This window comes from Pinus tabuliformis, chromosome 5_2 (assembly GCF_031772625.1).
Source record: "Pinus tabuliformis cultivar Carrire ecotype Pingquan chromosome 5_2, CPIR1, whole genome shotgun sequence".
In the NCBI taxonomy this organism is placed as follows: Eukaryota; Viridiplantae; Streptophyta; class Pinopsida; order Pinales; family Pinaceae; genus Pinus; species Pinus tabuliformis.
Window position 1 is genome coordinate 710,019,742 of NC_142306.1, and position 25,033 is coordinate 710,044,774.

Below are 25,033 nucleotides of genomic sequence, written 5' to 3' on the forward strand. Positions count from 1 at the left end.
ATAATATAGACAATGTATGCATGCACATGTGTTTGTAATGATGGGGAATAAAAGACAGAAGAAGCGAGGCAAAAGTTAACTAGGTAAGACATCTATTTATGGTGTTTTTTCCATGAATCAACCCCAATAGTTGTATCTATTTCTCATTTTTGAAAATGATTCACAATACATGAGCTTATAACATATTGACTCTCAAACATTCGTGTTGTGCCCAGGAGCCACTGTCATACTGATTACCTTTGCATATCCTTTGAAGGTATGCTGTTTTTTGGATTTCCATCAGTGTTTGGTCTTTTTGTCTTACCATTTAAAGGACAAATGCTCAAGCTACACTCTACCTGCTACCAAGGAACACCTTTCCTTGTAATATTTATACTATAGTGTTTTCTTTGCACTTTCTGGAGCATGTCCTCGGAAGAACATACTGCAAAGCTGCTTCTCATATCTAGTAGTTTCCAAAGTCCTTAACTTTTGTTGAGAGGGAATGCTAGCATAAGACATTTCCTTCTAATTTCTACATGAAAATTTTAAAATTCTTTGATCTAAAATTTTGTTATTTATCTTTTATTTTTAATTTTATCAGCAGTAAAGTGCTAGAAGTAAAATTTTTAGGGGCTATGGAAATATCCCATTGCATTGAGAGAAGTGAGTGTTTTAATGACAGGTTGGGAGACACGTCCGTAGTTGTATGTATGTGATCATCTCTAATAAAATAAAATGGAACAACTTGATACTGTATGCATAATGTGAAAAAAGACACGATGTAATAAATATAAACAAAAAGAAGATAAGTGTAGTTCTATCTTAACCCTAGCTTTCTATAGCAGTGATGTAAGATAACAAATGATCGAGAATTATCATTTTTTCTAATTAACTTTGTAGAATAAGTCATTAATGCTTGACCTCTTTCCCTTGAATGACTGATTCTAAGGAGTTAATCCCCAAAAATGTATTTCATATGTTGGATTGCAAAAGGCTCTAATTGCTGAAAGTAAGATAATCTTGTTATGCCCTTAAATAATAAAAATGTAGGTTAATAGGTTTGAATAGTACAAACCAGTTGTGAAACAGGGAAGTAGTGCCAAACTATCTCATATAAGCCAATAAAAGGTAAAGCATGAAATGAAAGAAACTAAACTATCACATGAGAAAAGTAATCAAGATTATAACAATAAACACAACATGATAAATTTTCACTTGGGTATTTATGCCTCTTTTTTCTTAGTACATCGAAGGTTAATATGGATTGTTGGGCTATCATGAATAACATAGTATTGCTTATGGGAAGTTATATGTTTCTCAATAAAGAGTTCCATTTATTACCAATCACAGTAGAAGAATTGTTAATTGGAAAAGGAATCCTTCTAATTTGAGCTTGAAAAGGGAAGCAAACACTTTTGCTTTAAAAGTGGCATTGGGAATTTTTTGCATCTTTATGTAGGTAAAATGGGTCACTATGATTGTAATCGTTGTGCAACAATAGTGAAAAATCCTATGTGATAAAAGCTATCTTTTAGCTTTTGATTGATTTAAGAGCGTATACAATCGTTCTTATAAGTTGAGTTAGTTTTGTTATTATCAAACAATGGCCACAAAATTAGGTTTTCTTATAAATTGAGATAGTTTTGTTATTGTCAAACAATGGCCACAAAATTAGGTTAATGGGATTAAGGAATTACACTAGTGTAATACAAAGGGGCAGTGCCATAGCATATCCTATATATAATTTGGTAACAGTAAGCAATGTATAAGATTTAATGCAGAGGGAACAACAATAAGTGATGTATAAGATCTAATGCATAAGGAAAAAGGAAATGAGTACAATAGCTAAAACATCAACAAGAAGAGCATGCCAAGTGGAACTAGAATTGGATGTTGAGGTCAAAGGATAGATGAAGACAATCCTCTAGCTTTTGCCGCTTTACAAGGCCTGCTAGTTTGTGCAGCACCAAGCATCATGACAGAGGAGGTGGTCATCTTGGTTGTGTCCGATGGAGTCAATGGTCTAGGCATAGACATTTGAAACTTGAAAGTGTCCCTCGCATACAAAGTCGAGGATTGTTGGTTTGCATATTTGAAGAAAAGATCTAGAAACTAAGGTGGTGGGACTACTTTGTATCTGACTTTTGGTGCCTTTAAATGTGAGCATCTTGAAGGATGAGGTGATCATCTTAGTAGTCTGATGGGGTTAGTTGTCTAAGCATAAACTACTGAAGCCTGAGAGCGTCCCTCAAGTGTAAAGTCAAGCATCATTGGTTTGGGTATTTGAAGAAAAGATGGAGATGGATTTTTGGGACTGCTTGAAAAGGTAGTGGAGTTGACCTTTAGGTTTCTTAATAGATGGGACAACAAAAAATGAGATGCTCCTTTCTCTTGGACTCTTGTAGATTGTTGAAGCAACAAGTATTGTTCGTTCATGAAATGTGGCGATCAACTTCCACCTAAAGTTGAGAACCAACTCAAAATTGGTCAAGAGGGATCTTGAGGTTATGCATTTAGTGGCAAAGAGGATAGGTTGGTTTGATAATGAGGCAATCTCCCATCTCCATGAAATGCTTTGGATACAAGGTCATTTTGGGCTTCAATTGATGTGGTGGATCTATCTAAATGACCTGAATGTACTATTATTATATGTTTCTCCCAAATGATCGTGTTCAATTCTTGCTTGTTTGCTAGTATAAGCTAAGGGTGTCTAACCAGTATGCATGAGGGGGAAATATGCCTATTGAAATGCCTACTCACTATAATATGTGTGTGGCCTCAACAAATATACAATGTACTTGTCTAGTGGACTCAATAGAAGCATTGGCCATTGTCTTTGAGGAGCAATATGCAAGGTAATGTATTAATCTCTAGTAGTGGTTGAATCGAGGAAACCCTGGACTTGATGAAGTAGGGCAGTAGTGTAAAGATGACTTCGACTTGGAAATGGTGGGTTGCAAACTTGTGATATACGATTTGGCGGGGAACCATCCTCTTGCAACGAATCATGTGATAAAGGAATAAAACTTGAACTCTTTCTATTTTGACCCCATCCTTGTCTAATAGACTTGCTCCCCAAAACTCAAAGCTATGTAAAACTCATCTCGGAGAAGGAGAAAAAGATTTTGATTTTGAAAGAAGTGAAGTAGACCATATTCTACAATTCCAGATGATTTTTGAATTCTTAGCATTGATTCAATAGTTTGAGAGGTCAAGGTTTCAATCAAAATTAGATATTTAATGTAGATAAGATATGATAATCTTATTAATAGATGATAGATGGCCACAAAAGTTGGTCAAAGGGATTCTTTAGTAAAATGATGTCATTACAGAGTAGGAGTACCAAAGGGTGTTCTATAAAAGGAAATATGTAGAAAATAAATTACGGTGGAGTATAAAGTGAGATCTGTATTGATGCATGATCAATCCTTGACGCCAAGCCCCTAAACCCACTTTTGAGTGGAGCTGTATTGGAGGAGAGGCTCTAGGAACAAGAGGAACCAAAATAATGAGGTATATTTATCATGGAATAAACCCTTATCTCTTAACATTTGAGGCCAAATGAAGAAAGGTCAATATAATATGAAGTCTAGAGGGTGATTTGGTCGGATGCCTGGATTGGATATTACACTCTTATTGGGAAAAAGTAGTTCACCACTAAGGCTTTGGTGATCTCATTTGTCCCCTAATATTAATAAGGATTTGAGTATCTTGATGGGAAATGTACAGATTAGGCTTAGTCTTGTTAGAAAATATTCATAACGGAGAAAAAGTTATTGATCTTGTCATAACAAGTGCGAGGTACCTTTTTTCGTCCATATCAAGATTTCTTCTCTCAATAGATGAGTGGTTTCGAATGTTCTTGAACAAAGAGTGGTGGTTATTACATATAGATTTCATGCTGACGCTTGCCATGTTGGAAAGCAGTTTAGAAACCTATCAAATTAACCTCCTATCTTTGTGAAGAAACTATAGATAGAATCATATATGTGAGAAGCTTTTCACAATAGGTATGGCCTTATTTTTGTCACACTGTCCATCATACCATATTTTCTCCTAAAGGTCTATTTACAACTGTTAAAATTGGCAACTAGGGCCAAACTCCATGTGGGTCATCTTATTTATGGTAGCTGATATTTTTCTTGGATTCCTCTCATCGAGAGGTGTAGGATTGATCTAAAGATCATCCAATTCCGATAAGTATTCATGGAGATATGAATTTATTTGTGTTATGGGACAATTCGTCAAGGTCGGCCAACAACCAAATAACCCCCACTTGTGCTCAACGTTTTAGTATAAAAAGAGGTGGCTTGATAGTCATTTAGACACACACTTCTCTTGATTTCTCTCCACTTGTTTTGGGTTTTAGTGGCAAGAGAACTCTAAGAGGATGAAGCCCTAAATGAAGGTCTAGAAGGAGACCCTATACGCAACAAAAGAAGCCTGCCCTAGATATGAACGCTGCCATGAGAAGTAAGAGTCTTGGACGAGCTCTAGCTACAGTCAAGAAGGATCTATGCTAAAGAAGATACCCTAACCCTTAGACGCAACTGTGGAGAAGGCCTAAAACACAATCATGAAGATGACGAGGATGCCCTAGCTAATCGCAGTCATGATGCCCCAATTAGAAGGGTTTCTAATACTCCATGCTGTCATGGAGGAGACCCCTTAGACACAGCAAAGAGGAATTGAAGACAACGTGTTAAGGTCACTTAAAGACAGCGTGGAGAGCCTATATTAGAGGCCGAGTTGCTGTGGGAAAGCGGATTAGTTTGAGGGCTGTTTGAGGGTGCAAAAAGGCTCAAGAACAGGGCTGTCTCAAGGATCAAGAGCTGGAGGTTAGGCCGGGTTGAGGAGGCTCCTCGCAGGCCTATCTTGAAGGCTTTTCAAGAGCACTGAGATGCTGGAGTAAAGGCAGTTAGGGCACTTCTATTGAGCTGCAGAAGAGAGGCTACTATTGCGTGGGAAAAGAGGCTGCGTGGAGCCTTTTAAGAGCTGTGTGTAGGGCTGTTGTTTCAGCTAGGAGGCCGAGTATCTTTAGGAGTCCAATCAAGGTTGTTTGGACAACAATCAAGGTAAGGAAATCTGGTTTTGGGGTGAGCTGTAGATGACAGCTGAACTGTGATAGGCAACAGGCCTAATCACCTTAGAACAAGGGCAGTGTGGATAGGTTTGGGGCAGATTTGTGCCCAGAACAGCTGCACGGTTGAAGAGAAGTCTTCCTTGCCTAGGCAGCAGATTGTAAGGGTTGTTTGATGAATCTGTTAGGACTGTTGCAGCAATTGTAATGCCCAAATCAGTTACCCTGTTTGAAGACATTGGCATTGCTATGTGCTGGGCAGGCCATGGCACCATAGCAAGCAACCTTTGTGTCTTATGAATCTATGATGAATGGCTGTAAGTAGACAACATTTATATGACAGCAGTATGCATAGTGCGGCACTAAAATTATTCCAATTTATAATGATTATATATATATATTCTCTATATAATACTGGAAATTTTTAAGGTAAAATAATTTTATGTTGTAAAATTTGGGCGAATCGTTTTTAGAAAAAATGGAAATTTGCGAATGTTTTTTGGAAAAATCACTTGCGAATGTTAGCCCCTAAAATTTCCCATGTAGTGCAGCAGTATGAAAGATGCAGCACAGTGAGACACAGTGATGGTGCACCTCAGTGATGATGGACATGGTATGATGGTGCAGCACAATAATAGGTGCTGCATGGTGATGGAGTCACCCTGGAGGATCAGTTGAAGCAACACACCTTCAACTGAGTTCAGTTAAGCTACCTCGTGTCATCTTCCTAGAAATGATCTCTGCATGCAAAACATGTTTGCTACCCTCAATTGTTCCAAGCAACATACGAAACATGTTGCCTAAAGAGGGAATTTTCTTTTGGGGCTGCATGCTTTTAAATAATTTTAAAAAATTAACACATGGCCAAATATAATTTTAGTACATGAAATATTCATAATTAGAAGAAAAAATTAACTTGTAATCAAGTCTGAAGAAAAATTGGCAATGTTAGCACTCTGCCCTAACACAAGTAAAGCATTTTGAACCCTTATCTATACCATTCTTTGTTTTTTTAATTGTTAAAAAGGACACCGAATCAAAATGATTTGATACTGAAGGTTATTTATTACACAAAAACACCCATATTCAACTTTGAACTTTGAGGGAAAGGTCCCATTTGAATTTTAAAAGAAAGAAGGTTACTGTTCAAAGTTGAAAAACCACCTTGTTTTGGAAGTTTAGAGGGTGAAAACTCTTTGTAGAAGGAAAATGCACTTTTTTGACGGGTTGACAAATTTGAAATGGGTCTTAGGGTTGAGAAGGGATATATGTTACTGTTCTCTTGCGGAACTGTTACTAAACAATCAGATAACTATATCTAGTGGGGATTACTCAAAATGGATTAGTGGTTGTTGCCATTGATGTGTGAAATGCTTATATTTTATTGATGTGGAAATACAGATCACGTTTCATTAGACAAGAATTAGGAAATTGCATGTGCAAGGAAGCAAAATATAACATTGGACACAAATTAAGGAATTTAGCATGCATATAAGTGAGTTAAGTCAGCGACTTAGTTTCACTATAATTTGAATAATGGCACATCCTCTTCAATTTTGTTATTGTATAAATATTAGTAGGATGTGCATACATTAACATATGAGCGATGTTTTTGATGTTAATATCTTATTAAAATTTGAGACAGGATATAACATACTAAATACGCTTTATTTGCATGTTGGGTTGTTATACTACTGGGCTTTACCAATCATTAACTTTTAACTTAAATATTATTGGAGTATTATTTCCCAACGCTGCCTCTTTTATCATGAAAGTAATATTTTTTTAGATATTTTCTTCCCCATTATCAAAAAGATTAAACCTTTTACAACTTGGGAACTTTTCAGAAGAGAAGAAAGAAAAAACAACTCTAGTGACGCATCTCTCCTCCTTTGTCACACCTGGAACCAACTATCAAGTTTCTATCTCCTTTACAATAAAGGATACATATTCCTAGACAACTAACCATATTGCTGCATCAAATTGTCATCACACTTATTGAAAGCAGAAATCATTGCCTGGTATCGTGGTCATGAACTCCCTAGGCAACCATACAGTCTTGTACATTAATTTTTTTTTTTTCTTTGTTCTTTTCTGTTTTGGGGGTGATGCCTTACAGGCTACCTTCTAAGCAAAAAGTAGTCAACTGTTAAATTACCACCTCAATGTTGACATCACCCTCTTTATGAATAGAAATATTGTTTTCATCTTTCTTCTCTGTTTCTTTTTGTAAATCTTTTGAACGAACCTGCAATTCTAGGCAGCATGGTGTGACTTTTGTTGTGAATAACATAGCTTTTCTATATTTATAGCGATCTTCTTGTTCATGATGTCTTTGAGCGAAAAGGCCTTTACCTCAGTCTGCTATTCGCCAACACCTATTCAGAATAACATTAATCAAGACATATTTGCTTTAACTCTCCAAAGAGAGTTGAACTAATTTCCAAAGATTGTGAAGACAATTGGGTAATCACGAATATCACATTATTATATCCTGGTGGTAAACTATTTAACATTACAACCTTTTTAATCTTTTCTTTAACCTTCCCTCATTCTTTTACTGTGACATTATTGATATTGGTGTGTTTATATGTTGTACATGTTCTCACTGCAGGATATCTTGAGTCCAAAAAAGATATCTTAATTAAAAGGTTTGGATCTCTTCCCAGATTTATTTGGATCTTTGTGATAGGTACAAGTGATGTGTTTAGTATCTGATATTCTCTACTCAGTAAAAAACGCAGCGTCATTTATTTGCAGTATGCCATTCTACCTTGCTAGAAGAAGGCTAAAATTTCTATGGTTTGGATCTTTACCAATAGATTCAACCAATGAATCTTTGCTGAAGTTGTAAGTTTGGATTGATGAAATTGCTGCTTTTGGGTGCATAAATATATTCAGCACCTACAAATACCTCTTCTGCAGCTGGATTATGCAATGTTAACATCCAATATGTGTGTTTGTATCAATCCAAAATGCTTCCTACTGGGTTTCAGGCCTGAATTGCCAGTGTACGCCCATTATTTTGAGTGGCTAGAAAAGGGCCATTTTGTAGCAAATTTAGATTACTGCATGTTACTACGTTGCATGGGTTTCCATACGTGCATGTTAACCTTGCATGTATTGAAATTTTGTTCATTGAATTTTTCACGAGAGGCTCTACTCTCTTTTTTAACAGGCTTAAAATCTTATGTGAAAATGCAATGCACCTTGTGTCTGCTTTTAAGTCAGACTGAATGTTAGTTTTTGGGTCTAAATTGGTCTCCAAAGTGTATTCTGCTACTTGTTTTGGTATTGCTGGTGTGGGTACTTTTCTGTAACTCTTCTGGAAGTATGGTGAATAGTGAAAGGGATTGGTCTTCAAATTTTAGTGATTCGACTGATGTTTGTTCTTGACAGAATCAAGCACAACTTCTGCAGGTAGGTGCCACTTTCGCGTCCATAATTCCTCTAAGTGTCTTGAATTGAAACCCCTCTACCTACATTGTGCTGCAATCATGGCTGGCATGGTTGTGCCCTAGTCAGGTTTGTGGCATGTGGCTTCTACGATTTTTACCTGCGACATCCCTTTTGCCATCCATGTTGTTTTATGCTGAAGTCATACTGATATAATTGATTCTGGCTTGGTTTTTGACCAAACATGGTCTGCATTGTGGATGATGCGCCGACTTGATTTATGCCTGTGTCAGAAGCCAATCGGGCTGAATCTGTGTCTGTTGGACGTGAGAGACATTATCCTGTGTACCTTTAAGTTTTTTCTTACTAAAAGCCTCGTACATTTCCCATGTCATTTCATTTCTCAAAACATGCAACTGGACTGTGTAGCTGAACAAAGCCTTCCTGGCATGCTGCTGTTGTTGCTGGTTTGGTATTGACTTCAACCTGATTTTAGAGGGGAATTGATCTGTGATTCCTGTCTATGTATAATGTTATATACATAAGAAAAGGCATTATTATTAATGTACAATGAATTACCAGAAAAAGTGGTCAATGGGATTGGAAGAGCACGTACAACGTAAGTACAATTGTGGGAGTGCTAAATTATCTCCTATATCCACACTATAGGAAGTAGTGAAAGATTGGAGTTCAATAATTTTGAACTTTGGAGGCCATTTAGGGCCTTGATGTTCATGTACATTAATAACTTTTTAGGAACAATAATTTTAATTAATTCAAAGCTTATAATTTATTCATCCCAATGTGTTTTTTCCCTTTTGCCCATAAACTCATTTTTGTTGACTTATTCTTGTGGGAGGCCCTGTTCAAGAGGTATAGGTATGTTGGCATATTGAAGATCCTTATCATGACTAGTATGTATCTATATCATAGTATTCAAAACTAGTCGGTTTGAACTGGAAATTAGTCAAACCGGTCTGTTCATTGTTTGGTGGGGATGAACCGTTTGAAAAACCGGGTTAGAGCTCTTTAAAAGTATGTCTTCCCTCTCATTTGTCTCACACATCTCATTTGGAGTTTTTTTGAACTTCATTATGAGCTTGGAGAGTGCTGATTTTTTGTTTTAGTGTAACAACAGAGAGTTTGGGCTAAGTAGTAGCCACCATGCCTCCAAAAGCCAAGGACACTGAATGGGCTCATTGTGATATGAATGATGGCAAAATGAGTAGAAAATATTGCCAAAAATCTATTGAAGGATGTGGTATTTACAAGCTGAAACAACACTTGGTTGGGATAAGAGGCCAAGTAAAGCCTTGTAGAGGCAACGAATAAAGTAATAGGGCTCAAGGGGTAAGTGCATGATGTGTTAGATATAGCAGTGGATACCCCCTTTAAGGTAGGGCAGTTCATTGCCCACCAGGGGTTGGGACAACCATAGGTTCCTAAATGACAAAGCAGGATCATCTAGGCACTGTAGGAACCAGGGTAATGGCCATGATGATGGGGTTAGAGCTCATGTATTGGCTTTTTCCCATGTGCTAAATGTGTTTATCCCGACCATCTTTTGCATTTTGTGGTACATTTTCGTGTTGAATGTGGCCAATTATGCTTTTACTTTTCTTTTCAGCTGCATCAACCTCTGGGACATCATTCTTGGCTTGACCCAAGGTGTGGGCAAGAGGAGGGGGAAGGCCAACCCTATGTGGAACCAATGGAGGAATGTGGACCAGGTGGGAGAAATGATGAATAGGGTTTTAATGAGTGGAAAGGGGGCAATATATGTGGATGAAGGAGCGAGACTTTGCAACCAAAATCAGGGTTTCCCATGTAATACCATCCCTAAAGCCCAAGGGCCAGTAAAAGAGATCCCATGGGACTAGAATCCAAGGTTAACACTCAAAAGGGGTCTTAAGGGACAAGAGCACAAACCTGGCCCATTCTTTCCGCCGAACCCCCCATTAATCCATGCACAAAAGTGTATATGATAAGCAAACTACAATACTCGATTACCAAATGACAAGGCATACCACCTTTGCGTTTTGGAGGCCCACCTTCAAACATACGATCATGGCAGGTGGGCGAGGGACCACATGGCTGGCTCAGGTGATGGAGAAGTGGCACAATGAGCTAGTTGGTGGTTGGTGGCTGGGGACCATCTTGGAGAAAAAAATTCTCCTAGGGGTCACCCACAAAATGGTGGGTAACAGGTCCCACGAGGTTAGAATGATGTTCAAGCTATGTTTTACAAAACTTCTAGAAACCCAACGTTTCGGGCTGTACTCGTACCGGTAACTTCATTGAAACTCGACCATCACATAAACATCTATGAGAGTCAATATAGACTTGGTTTTCCTTCAAAATTGCCGTCTATGGGAGTTATTCTCCTTTTTCTTGCAAAATAATGTGTTATTCCCTTATTTATGTATATATTTTTTATATTTATATACAACTGACATTTCCATTTTTGGGAGGTGACGTTTCGAAACGTACCCATTTCAAAAACTGTGAAACCTTTTGACATTTTGTGCAACTTAGTGTTGAAGCTAAAAGTTAAAGAAGGATCTCTAAGGCTACCACTTTTATATTTCGGGTGTGGAGATTAAGATCATTATAGCTTGCATATACTTGAGAGTTTAGTCCTTAGGACCTAGATTTGGTTTGTGGTACCCTCTCCATCCACAGACTAGCAAGGGTCTCTAAGGCTACCACGTTTATCTTTTGTGTGTGGAGATTGAGATCACCATAACTTGCATATACTTGAGAGTTTAGTCCTTAGGACCTATATTTGGTTTGTGGGACACTCTCTGTACACAAACTAACAAGGGTTTTGACTCCCTTGCTCATCTAGAGATACAATGCTTCTAGAACAATTTTGAAGAAATATAGTCTTAGTTGGAACTCCTGGACAACATTATTAAGGCCAAACTTCTTTACAAATTTGAGGTCTGGGGACACTTGGTCTACTTTTGTTTGACTGTGCCTTGATGGAGAAAGTTAAGGTCTTGATGCTTCATGACCTCAATAGGAGCAAGAGGATTGTTCTCTATCACATCTAGGATTCAGAGGTAATATCACACCCCCATCAAATTGAGATTTGCACTAGTGTCACCTTTGCATCATTTTTCGAGCTTTTCTAACTCAGCCATTCGTAGGTATTAGTATCCTTTATGTTGCTTACTTATCTTTGGAAATCGTTGTTTCAACCATCTTTCTTAGGTGGTCTGATTGCAGGCTATCTGAGGCCATATGTCTGTTGTAGTTAGTTTGTATCTTAACATATTGCATGCCCTCGTTAATATATTCTCCATATGCCCTTATTGAAGAATTGTTGACAAGAGCACATACATAGACAATGTATTTAGGACACTTGGTCAATCACTTGGTGGGATGAGTTTTCAGATGGCCTGCTATGCAAATCACATCATGAAGCTAAGGGATGGTATCATTGATCGACCTCCTTACTCGCTTCGTCATTGGATGCATGCTCTTAGTATCCCTGTAGGCTAGCTTTGTTTTGAACTGGCCTTGAGTTGAAGTTGATCATCGTATCACATAGGCAAACAAGATTTTCCAGTGTTGCGATCTTTAGCAAATGGAGATTGTGGAGTGCGTGATATTTCGTTGTCGTATCTATTATGGGATTTATCGTTTATTGTTACATCTAGTATGAAATTTGAGGATGAATTATTGCCTTCTGAGGGAAGTCCCAAGACTATTTATGGAACTTTTTCAGATGAAATTGTTTTGAGGATGTTCAGATCTAAGAATAGTTCTTGTAGTGCGATCGACTTTTTTAGAGTTTGATTGCAGAGTGCATTGTCTTGACTATGACACACATTGTACTAGTTCCCCTAGTGGTTGTGGGTCTTTCAACCAGTCATCTATCTGGGGATTGCCTATCCACAACTTCGGATGTTAGGAAACATATAGTTTTGGGGGGCCTTATATGGTGAAGTGCACCCCATCTCCTGTTGTTTAGGCAATAGAAATAGGGGGCCTTGAGGTTACCTTTTGTGCATCGTAATGTTGGGCAATGTTCCTAGGGCTTCAACTCTCAAAGATGCTATCACTTTTGCTTATATAATTTTATCCTTAAAGATTTGGAAGTGTAGAGGTCAAATCTTTGGTTATTTTGTGCTCAAGAGTCATTGTTATTTTCTATTGTTGAAGCATGTGTTCGCACATGAGGAGAAATTCCTTTGAAATTGACAAAGGCAGAGGAAATCTGTGAGTTGTAATCGTGCAGTGTCCAGGTTGTTTGTGTTTAACACAAAGAAGGGGAAAAATGTGAAAACAAAATGGCTAATGAGAAAGTTATGTGAATCTTAAAAATGTTTAGGTGTGGACCAGAAGGGGACATGCAGGCCTTGGTCATTCGGGGAGGTGGGCAAGTCTGAGGGTGATGTCACCTTTGTGCTTGGCTTCCTACATAAATCAAAAGGCACATGGCCAAGTATTGATACTTGTGGAGCTTAGTGTGCATAAAGGAAAATGTGGGAGGAATAGAGTCTAGCTTTGTGTTTTGTACTTCACACTTTGCACAAAGGGAACAAGGAATGAGCTAATGGCTGTGGAGCGTGAGACAGGCTCCACTTTGGCAGAGAATTATCACTTACAAGTGGAGAATTATCACTCTGTTATAAATGCAGGTGCCATGTGACAGAAACTGGTAGCCTGTGGTAATTATCTTTCTTCATGCTTGGGACCACACTTCTGTTTAGACCTACGCAGACTTTTCTTTCTGGATTATGATAAAGGGGCTGCCTGTGCTGATTATATATGAAGTTTCTCCTGATGTGTTTGCACACGAGGAGAAACTCTCAAATGCCTTTGAAATTGACAAAGACAGGAAATGTGTGGAGATATAATTGTGCAGTGTCCAGGTTGTTTGTGCTTAACACAAAGAAGGGGAAAATGTGAAAACAAGATGGCTAATGAGAAAGTTATGTGAATCTTAAGAATTTTTAGGCGTGGACCAGGAGGGGACATGCAGGCCTTTGGTCATTCGGGGAGGTGGGCAAGTCTGAGGGTGATGCCACCTTTGTGCTTGACTCCCTACATAAATCAAAAGACATGGCCAAGTGTTAATACTTGTGGAGCTTATTGTGCATAAAGGAAAATGTGGGAGGAATAGAGTGTAGCTTTGTGTTTTGTGCTTCACACTTTGCCCACAGGGAACAAGGAAAGGGCTAATGGCTGTGGAGCATGAGACAGGCTCCGCTTTGGTGGAGAATTATTAATCATAAGTGGAGAATTATCACTCTGTGATAAATGCAGGTGGCCTGTGACAGAGAAACTGGTAGCCTGTGGTAATTATATTTTTTCATGCTTGGGACCACACTTCTGTTTAGACCTACGCAGACTTTTCTTTCTGGATTATGATAAAAGGGCTGCCTGCTCTGATTATATATGGAGCTTTTAGGATTATTCACTCTAAGGCACATGTGAGATGATGGTAACATGAAATCTTCTATTATAATTGGAGTCATTGATACAAGAGTCTAAATATGGTTTAGTTTGTGTGCTAATTAGTTAAACTAGTGGGCTCCACCAAATTTTAGCATTAAACTGACATAATGTTTGTCACTATATATGTGATGCAACTTTTATTAAAACACTTTGGTAAAGAATTATCACTCTTTGACAAAGGCAGGTGTCTGGTGACAGAGAAGCTGGTAGCCTATGTGGTAATCATCATTGTTTCATCGTTGGGACCACACTTGTGTTTAGACCTACACAGATGTTTATTTCTAGATTGCACGGAAAGGGCTGGCTGCTCTCATTATAGATAGTTTTTAGGATGACTGCCACATATAAGACACATGTGAGATGAGGGTAACATGAAATCGTCTGTTATAATTGGAGTCATTGATACAACATTCTAAATATGCTTTGATTTGTGTGCTAACTAGTTAAACTAGTGGGCTCCACCAATTTTTAGCATCAAACCGAAATAGTGTTGGTAATTATATTTTTGATGCAACTCTTATTAAAACACCAACATCATTGAGCAGTCCTATTTGACTACTTGTGCCATTTGCTGTTTTTTATGTAACTCTGTAATGTTTTTGATTTATATACTCTTGCTGCCTTTTGGCTATGGTATTTAATGTGTGATCTATTCAAATTTGATCTTTACGTAGAATATTTTATTTTGGAGAAGCATGCTTTAGTGACCATTGCTTTGGTATATTCGTATGTTTTCATTTTGGTGTATGTACTGTACTTGTACATTCTTATGCAGACAGTTATAAGAAATGTTTATCTTATATTCTGTATATATAGTGTAATGCTGCTCATACATGGCTCGTCTTGGTCAGGTGTGGCCTTAAATAAATTTGTTAGCAATATTCTAGTTTTCCTAAATGAAATCTTGAACTTAAATGCCCAGGATTAATTGTTGCTTTAGTTTTCTTTCAGATCCATTCTCAATGGCAGCTGGAAAAGCTATCGAGGCAATTGGAAAGGCATTGGAAGGTCAATATACACGCTGGCAACCACGAGTAGGTTTCCATTTGGTTGTTCAATTAACTTTCTTGTCCATTGGGGTTGATTATTTATTTCCTGATGTATGCTTTTGTTGTATTTAAACATTTAGGCTAGGTACAAGCTCGCAGCTGATCCTCCTGTGGAAGAGGTAAAAAAACTTTGCAATCACTGCCGCAAAAATGCCAAATCAGAGCGGGTGCTGTTTCACTATAATGGGCATGGTGTTCCAAAACCCACAGCTAATGGGGAAATCTGGCTTTTCAACAAGGTTGTCGGTTGATGTTGAATGTTTTGTAAAATTGTTCCAATTCAATTTTCTTACTTGCAGTCTTGCTGACAATAGTTTCCTTGAGTGCAGAGTTATACACAATACATTCCATTGTCAATTTATGAACTTGAATCGTGGCTCGGGACACCCTCAATATATGTATTTGATTGCTCTGCTGCAGGCATGATAGTTAATGCCTTCATAGAGGTAGTTTGATGCATCTACCAGCGATATTCTAATAAATATCAGGATGAAAGGCAGTTTATATTTATTGTTAACGGATGGGTGTGATGTTTTTAATGTTTGTTGCCTGTTTTTATGATGGGATTGTGTATTGATGTCCAGCGCCAAGAATGGGGTTCTGGTGTTTCTTCTGCGACTGCAATGAAGGATTGCATTTTACTTGCTGCTTGTGGAGCAGATGAGATTCTTCCTCAGAGCCCTGAGTTTCCCGCTGACATTTTTACTTCATGCCTCACAACACCTATAAAGATTGCATTACAATGGTATTATGTTATCTTTCACTCAGAAATAGTTAGGTCTGTCAGTAAATATATGTTCCTCCAATGAAAAAGTTATCTCCTGTTGATTGATTGTTTAGGGTTTGTCAATCAATATGTTTACATTTGAAGAAAAGTGTACTGACTTAATATAAATTTATCAATTTTTTAGTTTCATTTGTAGGAAATAGTGCTCTGCTGGATTATAGGTTAGGTATGATGCATCAGTTTTGCTTTCTCTTCATGTTATAGTTGTGATATGGTCCGCTGTTTTTATGATTCGTTCCAGTTAAATTGCTGGTGAATCAATTTTCTTGCTGCTAATGCAAAACAGAAATTTCTGGATAAATCACAACTATTGCAAAACAGAAGTTTCACATCTGACTAGAGGTTTCCTGGATCGAAGGATCTCTACCCAGTGAATTTTCAGCCTTGGAGCTGTCATGAAATCAAGGATAAACAATGGAAAAGATATAATATTTCATTTTATAACAGCTCAGTTTCCCAGGCAATCCAAGGAGAAAGGATACCAACTATCTTGATAAAATTCAGTCTTCAATGGCAACTTATCCTACCTAAACTAGATATGAAAATCAACTTTTACAGCAGTTATAAACAATGTTGCGAAAATCGCGATCGGGATTAAATCGGTGAGGGAAAAAATTGGAAAAAATCATAAAAATTGGTAAAAATTGGGAAAAAATTGGAAAATACAAAAATATTCATTTGTTTTTCAAATTTTTTAATATCCAAAGCATCTACAACATAAAATAACTACATTGACACATAAATAATGATAAAAGAACTAATATATAAGATGTGTATTGTCATTTCTAGTGCTACATCACACATAACAGTGAATCATGCCTTGAATAGTAAGTCATGAGTCCCAACTCAGCCTCAAAATATCAACAAAAATATAATAATGTATCTCATATCATGAGTCATAATGTCATATACAATGAAATGAACCAAATAACAAATACCACTGATTTCCTCTGCCCTTAGTAGTTGCCTTCCTCTCCTCTTCAGCTCTCAAACAAGTACACTGTCTGCTAAAAATGACAAATAAAACTCGTGAAATCGCTTTTACAACACGCTGTCCCAGAGGGCCACGATTTTTTTCTGCTCGAATCACGATTTTTTCAGGGATTTTTTCGAAAAAAACTTCATAAAAACAGGGCGGTGTTATCAGCATACTTAAAAAATCGCGATTAAATTGCGGTGTTCACAACACTGGTTATAACAGCAGATATAGCAGCAGCAATGCAACCCTTAAATTCTTCTTTTTTGATGTCAAATCACTCAACAAATTGTTCTTTTATTTATGTGAAATGATCAAGACGTATATAGATGTAAATAACAATGCATGAGAACCTAGATGTCTGAACATCAACTCTGGAAATTTTATTAGTGTTGGACAGCTGAAAACATAATTCATATACTCAATATGAAAAGTATATAACATAGCCTTCTCAATTTTCAAACCACTAGCTCTCCAAAATGCTAACAAAACCAAGTAACTGGAACATGGAAGAATCACACAGACAAATCCTCGAAGGCAATACGTCCTCTTTTTTTCTATTTTCCAGCAATTATATCATATGGTTGTTGAATTTTCTGCAAGATGTGCAATGAAAAACAATTTTCTGATCTGATAATTACTACCTAATGATCTTCAAAAATTTATCTCAAGCCACTGATCTCATTGAGCAATGATACACAGAAAATCTCAACAGTAAATGCAGCGGAAACAGTAAAGATCATAGAAAAACAACCATGCGCAATAGAGACTACTTTTACCCTGGGAAACCCAACCTTGGCAGAAAAGCCAACATTTTTTCTTTAGGAGAAATTATTCTTTGGCAAGGTTTACAAAATTCAGCAATTGTTTAGAAATCTGTGCCAATAATTCAAGTAAAATACTAGTCAAACCTGGTCTAAACAACAGGAAGTTGACACTAGTCAAATGAGTCAAAAAAATCAAAAGTCAATGCTGCTCAAACAGTGAGGTTGCGGGCAAATTCAGCCTTGTGGTTAACCCTGTGGCCTGTGTTCAACAGTCCCACAGTCATCTGCGCTCAAGTTACTATGCACGTGCAGTCCTCCCGAAGCTCAGTCAACTTGGGTCAAACTCGGTCAAATAGAGAGATAAATGGCTTAGTGAAATGGTCAACTCGTCCTCCTTTTCCACACACCTGCGGCTGTCCAGGATACCTCAAAAAGATGAAGAAGAAACTCAATCGCTTGGTGTAGAAAATGTGTTAAAATTGGCAACTAGGGCCAAACTGAACATGGGTCATCTTATTTATGACAACTGATAATTTTCTTGGATTCCTCTCTATGAGAGGTGTAGGATTGATCTAAAGATCATCCTATTCTGACATGTACAAATGAAGTTATGAATTTATTTTGATTATGGACAAATTGTCAAGGTTGACCAGCAAACTTATGTAGGCTCATGAAGCTCAAGCAACGTGTCTCTTCACCCACCACGATTTATATAAATAGAGTTGGTTTCCAACCTCATTACATACATTTTCTTGAGTATTTTTGGAGCTCACACTTGGAGGGGTTAATCTCTGTTTTGACCGCATATTAGAGGCAAACTCAGTGAAGGCAGAGGAGGACTGTTGGAGCACCTCTTGAAGACTGTTTGGGGGCCGAAATGATCAGATGCACAGGCTGAGGTTATTGCAATAATTCTGGGCTGTTTTGAGATGAGATGTGGCTTATCTTCCATAGGACCGAAGGCCGCAGAAGGACTGGTGTATTACTGTGGTTCTGAGCTTGAGATAGGGCATCATGTTGGGAGCAATTTATCCAAGTTTACTGTGAATATGAGGCCGCACCAGCTGGGCAGTCTAGAGGCATGTTACATGTATTTTCTATGCATATTTGTGTGGGTTTTTGCCTCTGTTCTAATGCCGCAGGTAGGAGCTGAACCTAAAGCAGCAGACATATTGTTTGATGGATGAAAGGCCTTGTTTAGGGCCTTCTCTCTGAACCGCTGTCACTAAAAGGACGCCGCAGTCCTTACTGTAGGTAACAATCAGTTGGAGGGACTGTTTGAGTGAGCCGAGAAAGCTAGGTAACCTCCCCTGCCCTAGCTGCAGTCACTCCAAGGAGCAGTGTAGTGATCAGGGGTGTTTTCCCTTGATTAGAAGGTGGATCATCCTTGCTGTAGCAATCAATTGCTGTAGGGTTGTTGTGAAGTATATCAAGGCCTATATCGGGGTTGAGAAAGGGCTTGAATGGCAGCACAGGGTGACAGGTGTTTAGACAAGGAAACACTGAGATTGAAGGAGTTGAAAGGAGGAGTTTTGGACCTGTTATTTGGGATAGTGGTGGGCTTAATATAACCCTAACCAGATCAAGCTTCTATAACAGTATGTCATCAGCTTTGCATTTTGAGCCATCTACTTATCTAAGGGCAATACTATTGGGCAAGTTAATTTTGACTTTGAAGTCTTGTACTCTCTCTTTCTCTCTGCTGATCATTTGATATAATATAAGAAGATTTGATTAAGGGTTTTCCCCATCTTGGGGTTTTTACCTGGCTTGAGCCATATCCTTGTGTTTTATTGTCTTGGCTTGTCTTCTTCATTTATTGTTCATGTTCTTTCTTCAGTTACTGTCATTGGGATGATGTATTTGATTGCTAATGGAAATAAAATAGAATTAGTACATGCGCTGATGTAGATCATTGAAGTGACTATCTTAAGCAAAGAACATGTTAATCAAAATTTAACAAAATGAGATGTCACATCATCTATATATACAGTTGAATGTAGGTGAATTAACCTAAGATGCACACCCTTTCATGGGTTGTGTCGACTGCAGGTGAATTAACCCAAGAGGCACATCCTTACGTGAGTTGTGTCGGCTCATGCCTTCAAAAAATTAAATTTAAATTTAAATTTTCTTAGGTCGACTTGGAAACCTCTTGGGCATGCGGGAATACCTCCCTGATGCTACAAAACAAATCAACATTTTAGCGAGGGAGGTATTTTCCTTAGCTGTAACAGATTTCCCCTTAGATGAAATTTCTTCTCTATAAGAAAAGTTCATGAGCTTGCTATGCTGGTGCATGCCTGTAAATCACTCCATCCTAAAGTAGGCAATGCGAGTATCTTGGGCCATTTACCCCTGGCCAAATCAACATGGGAGACTTTTTGCATTAGGTCAAGCTTGTCTATGAAGTATACAAACTTTGCTCTATATAAAGGCTTGGTGAGAATGTCTGCAATCCGCTCGTTTGTGGATATATGTACTGGAGCTTCACTGCTCCCCTCTGCACCATCTCTTAGATGAAGTGATATTTCTTCTTGATCAAATAATCTTGCAAACAACTTCCAAAGCGACATTGCTTCTTGACCAATGACATTGGTTTCGATATACTTTGCCTTTGCTGTCCTGCGTGCGACAAAAGCCTGTGTCCTGCGAAACTAAAATATTAGAGTTGATCCCAAGGTGAAGCAACACCCATAGTTATTGGAAGCTCTTTCGGTCATCTGGAATGGTTCTTGACGTCCTAGTTGTTGGTACAATTTCTCGATACCTTGGGTCATACAAAAACCTGAGCATCTAGTGTTTGTGCAAAAATCACCTTCTAGTCCACTCCCTCTTTCTATGAAAACCCTATTGTTAAAAACTTTGCCTTGTACTTTTTGATGTTGCCAATTGCTACATGAATCATAGCATTGCCAATCTCCACAATGTACCCTTTCTTCCTTTCTACAAACTCCACTCATGAGGTCATGGAAGGAAAAATCATAATCGAGGCAAAATACAAGGACAGTAGGCTGACCGAAAATAATTTTTATTAGTAATACTAAAAGGAGAAAAACATGATTGGAAATACTTATCTCTTGGTTAAGGATGAAATTGTTGATGATTGTAGGTACTGTCAACTCCCTCTTTGAGAAATCTGTAAGTGAAACTCAGAAACCTCTCCTTTGCCTAGAGGCGCAACTATTCCCCAACAAAAGATCACTATTATTGGTAATAGGGCCTGAAAGAGTGGAGACAAGAAGATATTCCTCAAAATACAAGGACAATAGGCTGACCGAAAATATTTTTTATTAGTAATACTAAAAGGAGAAAAACATGATTGGAAATACTTATCTCTTGGTTAAGGATGAAATTGTTGATGATTATAGGTACTGTCAACTCCCTCTCTGAGAAATCTGTAAGTGAAACTCAAAAACCTCTCCTTTGCCTAGAGGCACAACTATTCCCCAACAAAAGATCACTATTATGGGTAATAGGGCTTGAAACAGTGGAGACAAGAAGATATTCCTTCGATCTCTTTTGAGGTGGATGCTCATTATCATCATCAACATCAACTGTTGATGCACGCTGGTTTCCCCTGAACTGTCTTTGGCTTTGGAACAACTTTCTCCACATGATCCTAAAGCTCATTTTCCAGGATAAGGATTGTCATAGTCTGCGAAGATTTGAAGTTGATGGCACCATCTAATTTGTCTTCAATTCTGAGACTTGGTGCCATTTTGACATGAGATCCAAAAACCAATCATGCTGCCAAACACTTGCCTTCTATGTTGACTTCAATGGCTGCTCTTTCAATAAAAATCTTGTACCATGTTGAATTTTCTACTAGATGTGCAATAGATATCAATTTTCTAATATGATAATTACTGCTTAATGATCTTCAAACAATTTATCTAATGCCATTGATATCATTGAGTAATTATACACAAAAAATCTCAATGGTAAATGCAATGGAAATAGTAAAGATCATAGAAAGACACGACATTCTTGTCTCCAGATTGGAAGAAAGAATGTAGGATTGTGTAATCATCTGGCATCCGACAATCTTTGAGGATGTGGTAGGGAGTCCAAGGCAAGAGTGGGCAAGAGGACCAATAATCTTGAGGGTTGGGAACCCAAGATGAGAATAATCCTAGTAGGGCATACACAGAGAACAACGGGGTGGGTATGACCGTAAGAGAGACAATGATGATGTGTGTCTATCAATCATTGGTCTCGCTAACATTGTGTGCTCTGACCTAAGTGAGAGATAGAACTGTTAGTTAAGGCCTTGCTATATGAAACAATGTTGGTTGGAATGATGCTATAACAGATGGATTGCAAATCTGATTCTTCTTATGAGAAATTATTCAGATTGAGAATGACCAAGTACCATTATGAATACCTCCCTAGTTAAGAGGGAGTGTTGAAGAAAGTGTAACTAGGTTTGGTCCTCATAATGACATGATCTTTGTAATTGATGTAGTAAAAGAGAATAAATTATTTCTTTTGTATGCCTTGCTACATGGGTTTCATGAGCAAGAAGTATCATAGGTCAAAAGACTTCTTCTTGATGTCTTTAGGATTTATTAATATGTCAAAGAGTCATGTCATGTAAAAAGAAGCTCTCCATGAGCTTATGAAAATGTATACAAGTCCACAACAATGTGTAGCAGCCCTCCAAAGACCAAGATCAATCCTCCATTAGCAAGCACAAGAAGACTGCAAGCAAAACATTAAGAAGGACATCATGTCGGCTCCAAAATGAATTAAATACTTAATTAAATGTCATGTTAGCTTGGACAATAGACATGTCGTTTCATGTATTCAAGTCAGCTCAATATAGGAGGCACAAACGAGTATAAATACCCGTCTAGGGTATCCGCAAATCCCAAGGACAAAACTCACAATTTTCTCTGAACTGCGGATAGGTATGAGGTGCAGGAGGGATATCTCGGTTGGGTTTAGGATCTCAGAAGGCCTTATCAAATGCGGTGATGATCTTAGTGATAGTCCTCTCCTCCTTGGTGGCACTCATTTCAATGAAAGATATCACAACCAATGTTTTTTGATGGAAAGGAAGATCTCCGAAATCCTACAACAATACTAACAATCTCGGCATGATTGTGACAAGTAAAATCTTGAAGTATATGACAGTGAGAAGACTCAGTTCTATCTTTTAGCACCTCGGTTTATCCAAGTAGTATTTGTGTTGCAGTCTCAGCATAATGAACAACAATGATTAGGGTTACAAGAAATAGGGCTACATTTTAAGCATAACTATTATGGTCTCAGTTTCAATATAGAAGATCACGATGATTCCACAATAAGCACATATACCCTCTCGACATAGTCTCAGTTACTGTAATGATACTGAAGATAGACGCAACATATAATGATTTATATCTCAATTGTATATTTGGTGATCACTGTAACATTGAATATAATCACAGTTTTAATATATTGATGATAAGGAAGGTTCTCTGTGATATGTTCTTATACTTCGCCTTGATCTTGGCATGGATGTAATTATGATAGTTATAGGATCATGATTTTGATCTTGATATAACTCTCATATCTCAGTGATTTCATTGATTCAGTGGTATAGAAAATGATCTCGGTATGTACATCAAAGATGATCTCAATGAAAGGAACAACAACTGAAGATGCAACAATAGTGTGATGACACAAGTGTGGTAGAAGTGATGATGATGATCTCAGCAGGAAGGGATTGATGATCTTGGTCTTGGAGTGGTAGAGTAGGTCAAGGGTCATGGTCTTGGTATTCGCCAATTGGAATCTCTATAAGAAGAATTTTGTGCGGGTTTTCCTCTCCAAGAGGGAGAGGTTTTGGCCTTGGCAGAAAGCCAAATACCTTGTGTTCTTATCTCTTTATTTTTGATAGCACTTTGATGAAGTAAACACACATTAATAATGAAAAAGAAGATCAAGCTAAGATAAATTGTAAAAACTCTTCACAAAATGTTATCATGCAAAGAAAAATCTCTTTAATTATGCTTGCCGTAGATTCTTTAACATGGTATCAGAGCAATTGGGTTCAAAAGTCAAAGGAAGGGCAAAAAAGAGACATTCAAGGATCAAATTTCAAACAAAGCATCAAAGCAAGTTGTAGAAATCAAGATCTACATTAAAGAATCAAGACCTAGATTAAAGAAGTAGTCTACATCAGCAGTCTTCAACAACAAAGGTTTTGGTACACATCAGATAAAAGAAGTGTTTAGATCTCAGGATACATGACAACAGTTTCAGTACCTCCCACAGTTTTGGTCTACAACATGCCAGTGGTAGTCACTAACTTAGATTGTGTTCGTTTCTATAAAAGAACATAGTCTTAAAATCTCGGATCCTCAGAGCTTCTGGATACATGTTTGAAGGCAGTTTATATGGACAACGCTCAACATAGAAACTATTCCAATTGATGGGTCTTCATACATCTTGACAAGCAACTTCAAATCGATGTTGCATACTTCCAGGCTCCTTATGAAGTCAAATTATATCAACAGTTTGTATATCAAGATAGCTCAAAGGCAAAGAAGGCAATCTCCATATCAAGGATCTCATTTGGTGGAAGCATCAATACATCTGCCTCATCAACAACCATCATGATCAGGGTGAAGATCTCATCTTCACATATCAAGTAAGCATCTTTTCATTCTATAATCAAGTTTGGTTCAATGACTTCATGATTGCAAGGAGATCTATAGGATAGATGGGTTATGTAAGGTCCTTGCATGGAGTAAGAAGGTTGACAGAATCCTTATGGAGAAGAAGAATCATTGAACATATCAAGGTCTTCTTTGAGTTCAAAAGAACTTTGAAGGTTCTCTCCTTCCGATGTATTTAGAGAGGAGACATAAAAGAGCTACATGAAATGCTAGAAGATATACTCTCTGAAATGCAGTGAAGAAGGTATCAAGGAATGAAGAAATATCTTCATGAGATCTCAATTGCGAGATCTAGAAGAATGATGAGAAGATAATCATCATTGATATTGATATTGGTAAGCAAGGGAACAGTTGTCCATGATCAAGAAGGTTACCACCATCAACAGTTTGTGGTCTCTATGCCAGAGAGAGGAAGACAAGTTGAAAGAACTCAAATATGTGCAAAGGAAAGGTTGACAAGACAATACTATGGAAAGATTATGGAGAGGAGATCATATCACCTGAAGGACGGAGGAAGCTGAAGAAAAGGACCAAGTAAAGAGGGAATATCTGATCTCTACTATAAGTGAGATGGTGTCCCTCACAAAAAGGTCCTATCACAAGCTCCAAACCTTTTGCAGATATGATCATTATAATAAGATGCATCATGGCAACATGGAAACATGAACTCATAATATCACCATGAGAAACATGAAGAACATAGCTCTTGGGAATCTCATTGGATACTAAAGGAAAGGAGGAAGTCATCCAGGTCAAAGGAAACATTTGCCAGATAGGGATATGCAAGATCCTAAAGATTCTCTGATAGAAACCTCAACGAAGGATCCCCTCGTCTGGAAAGGCAACAAGTGTTCCATCA

The 25,033-nt window shown here is 37.8% G+C and overlaps 1 protein-coding gene across 8 annotated transcripts in view; it reads left to right on the forward strand.

Annotated features, from left to right (window-relative positions):
• Positions 1-25,033, forward strand: part of RAPTOR1 (Regulatory-associated protein of TOR 1) — a 119,443-nt gene that overhangs the window by 31,331 nt on the left and 63,079 nt on the right. For 7 of the 8 annotated variants that reach the window (XR_016261837.1, XR_016261835.1, XR_016261833.1 and 4 more), the window contains exons 3-6: positions 14,879-14,961; positions 15,057-15,218; positions 15,306-15,422; positions 15,561-15,721. Coding sequence is in view for 3 of the 8 variants with exons in the window: in XM_089436898.1 (XP_089293024.1) it covers positions 14,879-14,961; positions 15,057-15,218; positions 15,306-15,422; positions 15,561-15,721 (523 nt within the window). In the remaining 5 variants the exon portion in view is untranslated. The remainder of the gene's footprint in view (positions 1-14,878; positions 14,962-15,056; positions 15,219-15,305; positions 15,423-15,560; positions 15,722-25,033) is intronic. The other variant, XM_089436896.1, reaches the window with a different exon arrangement.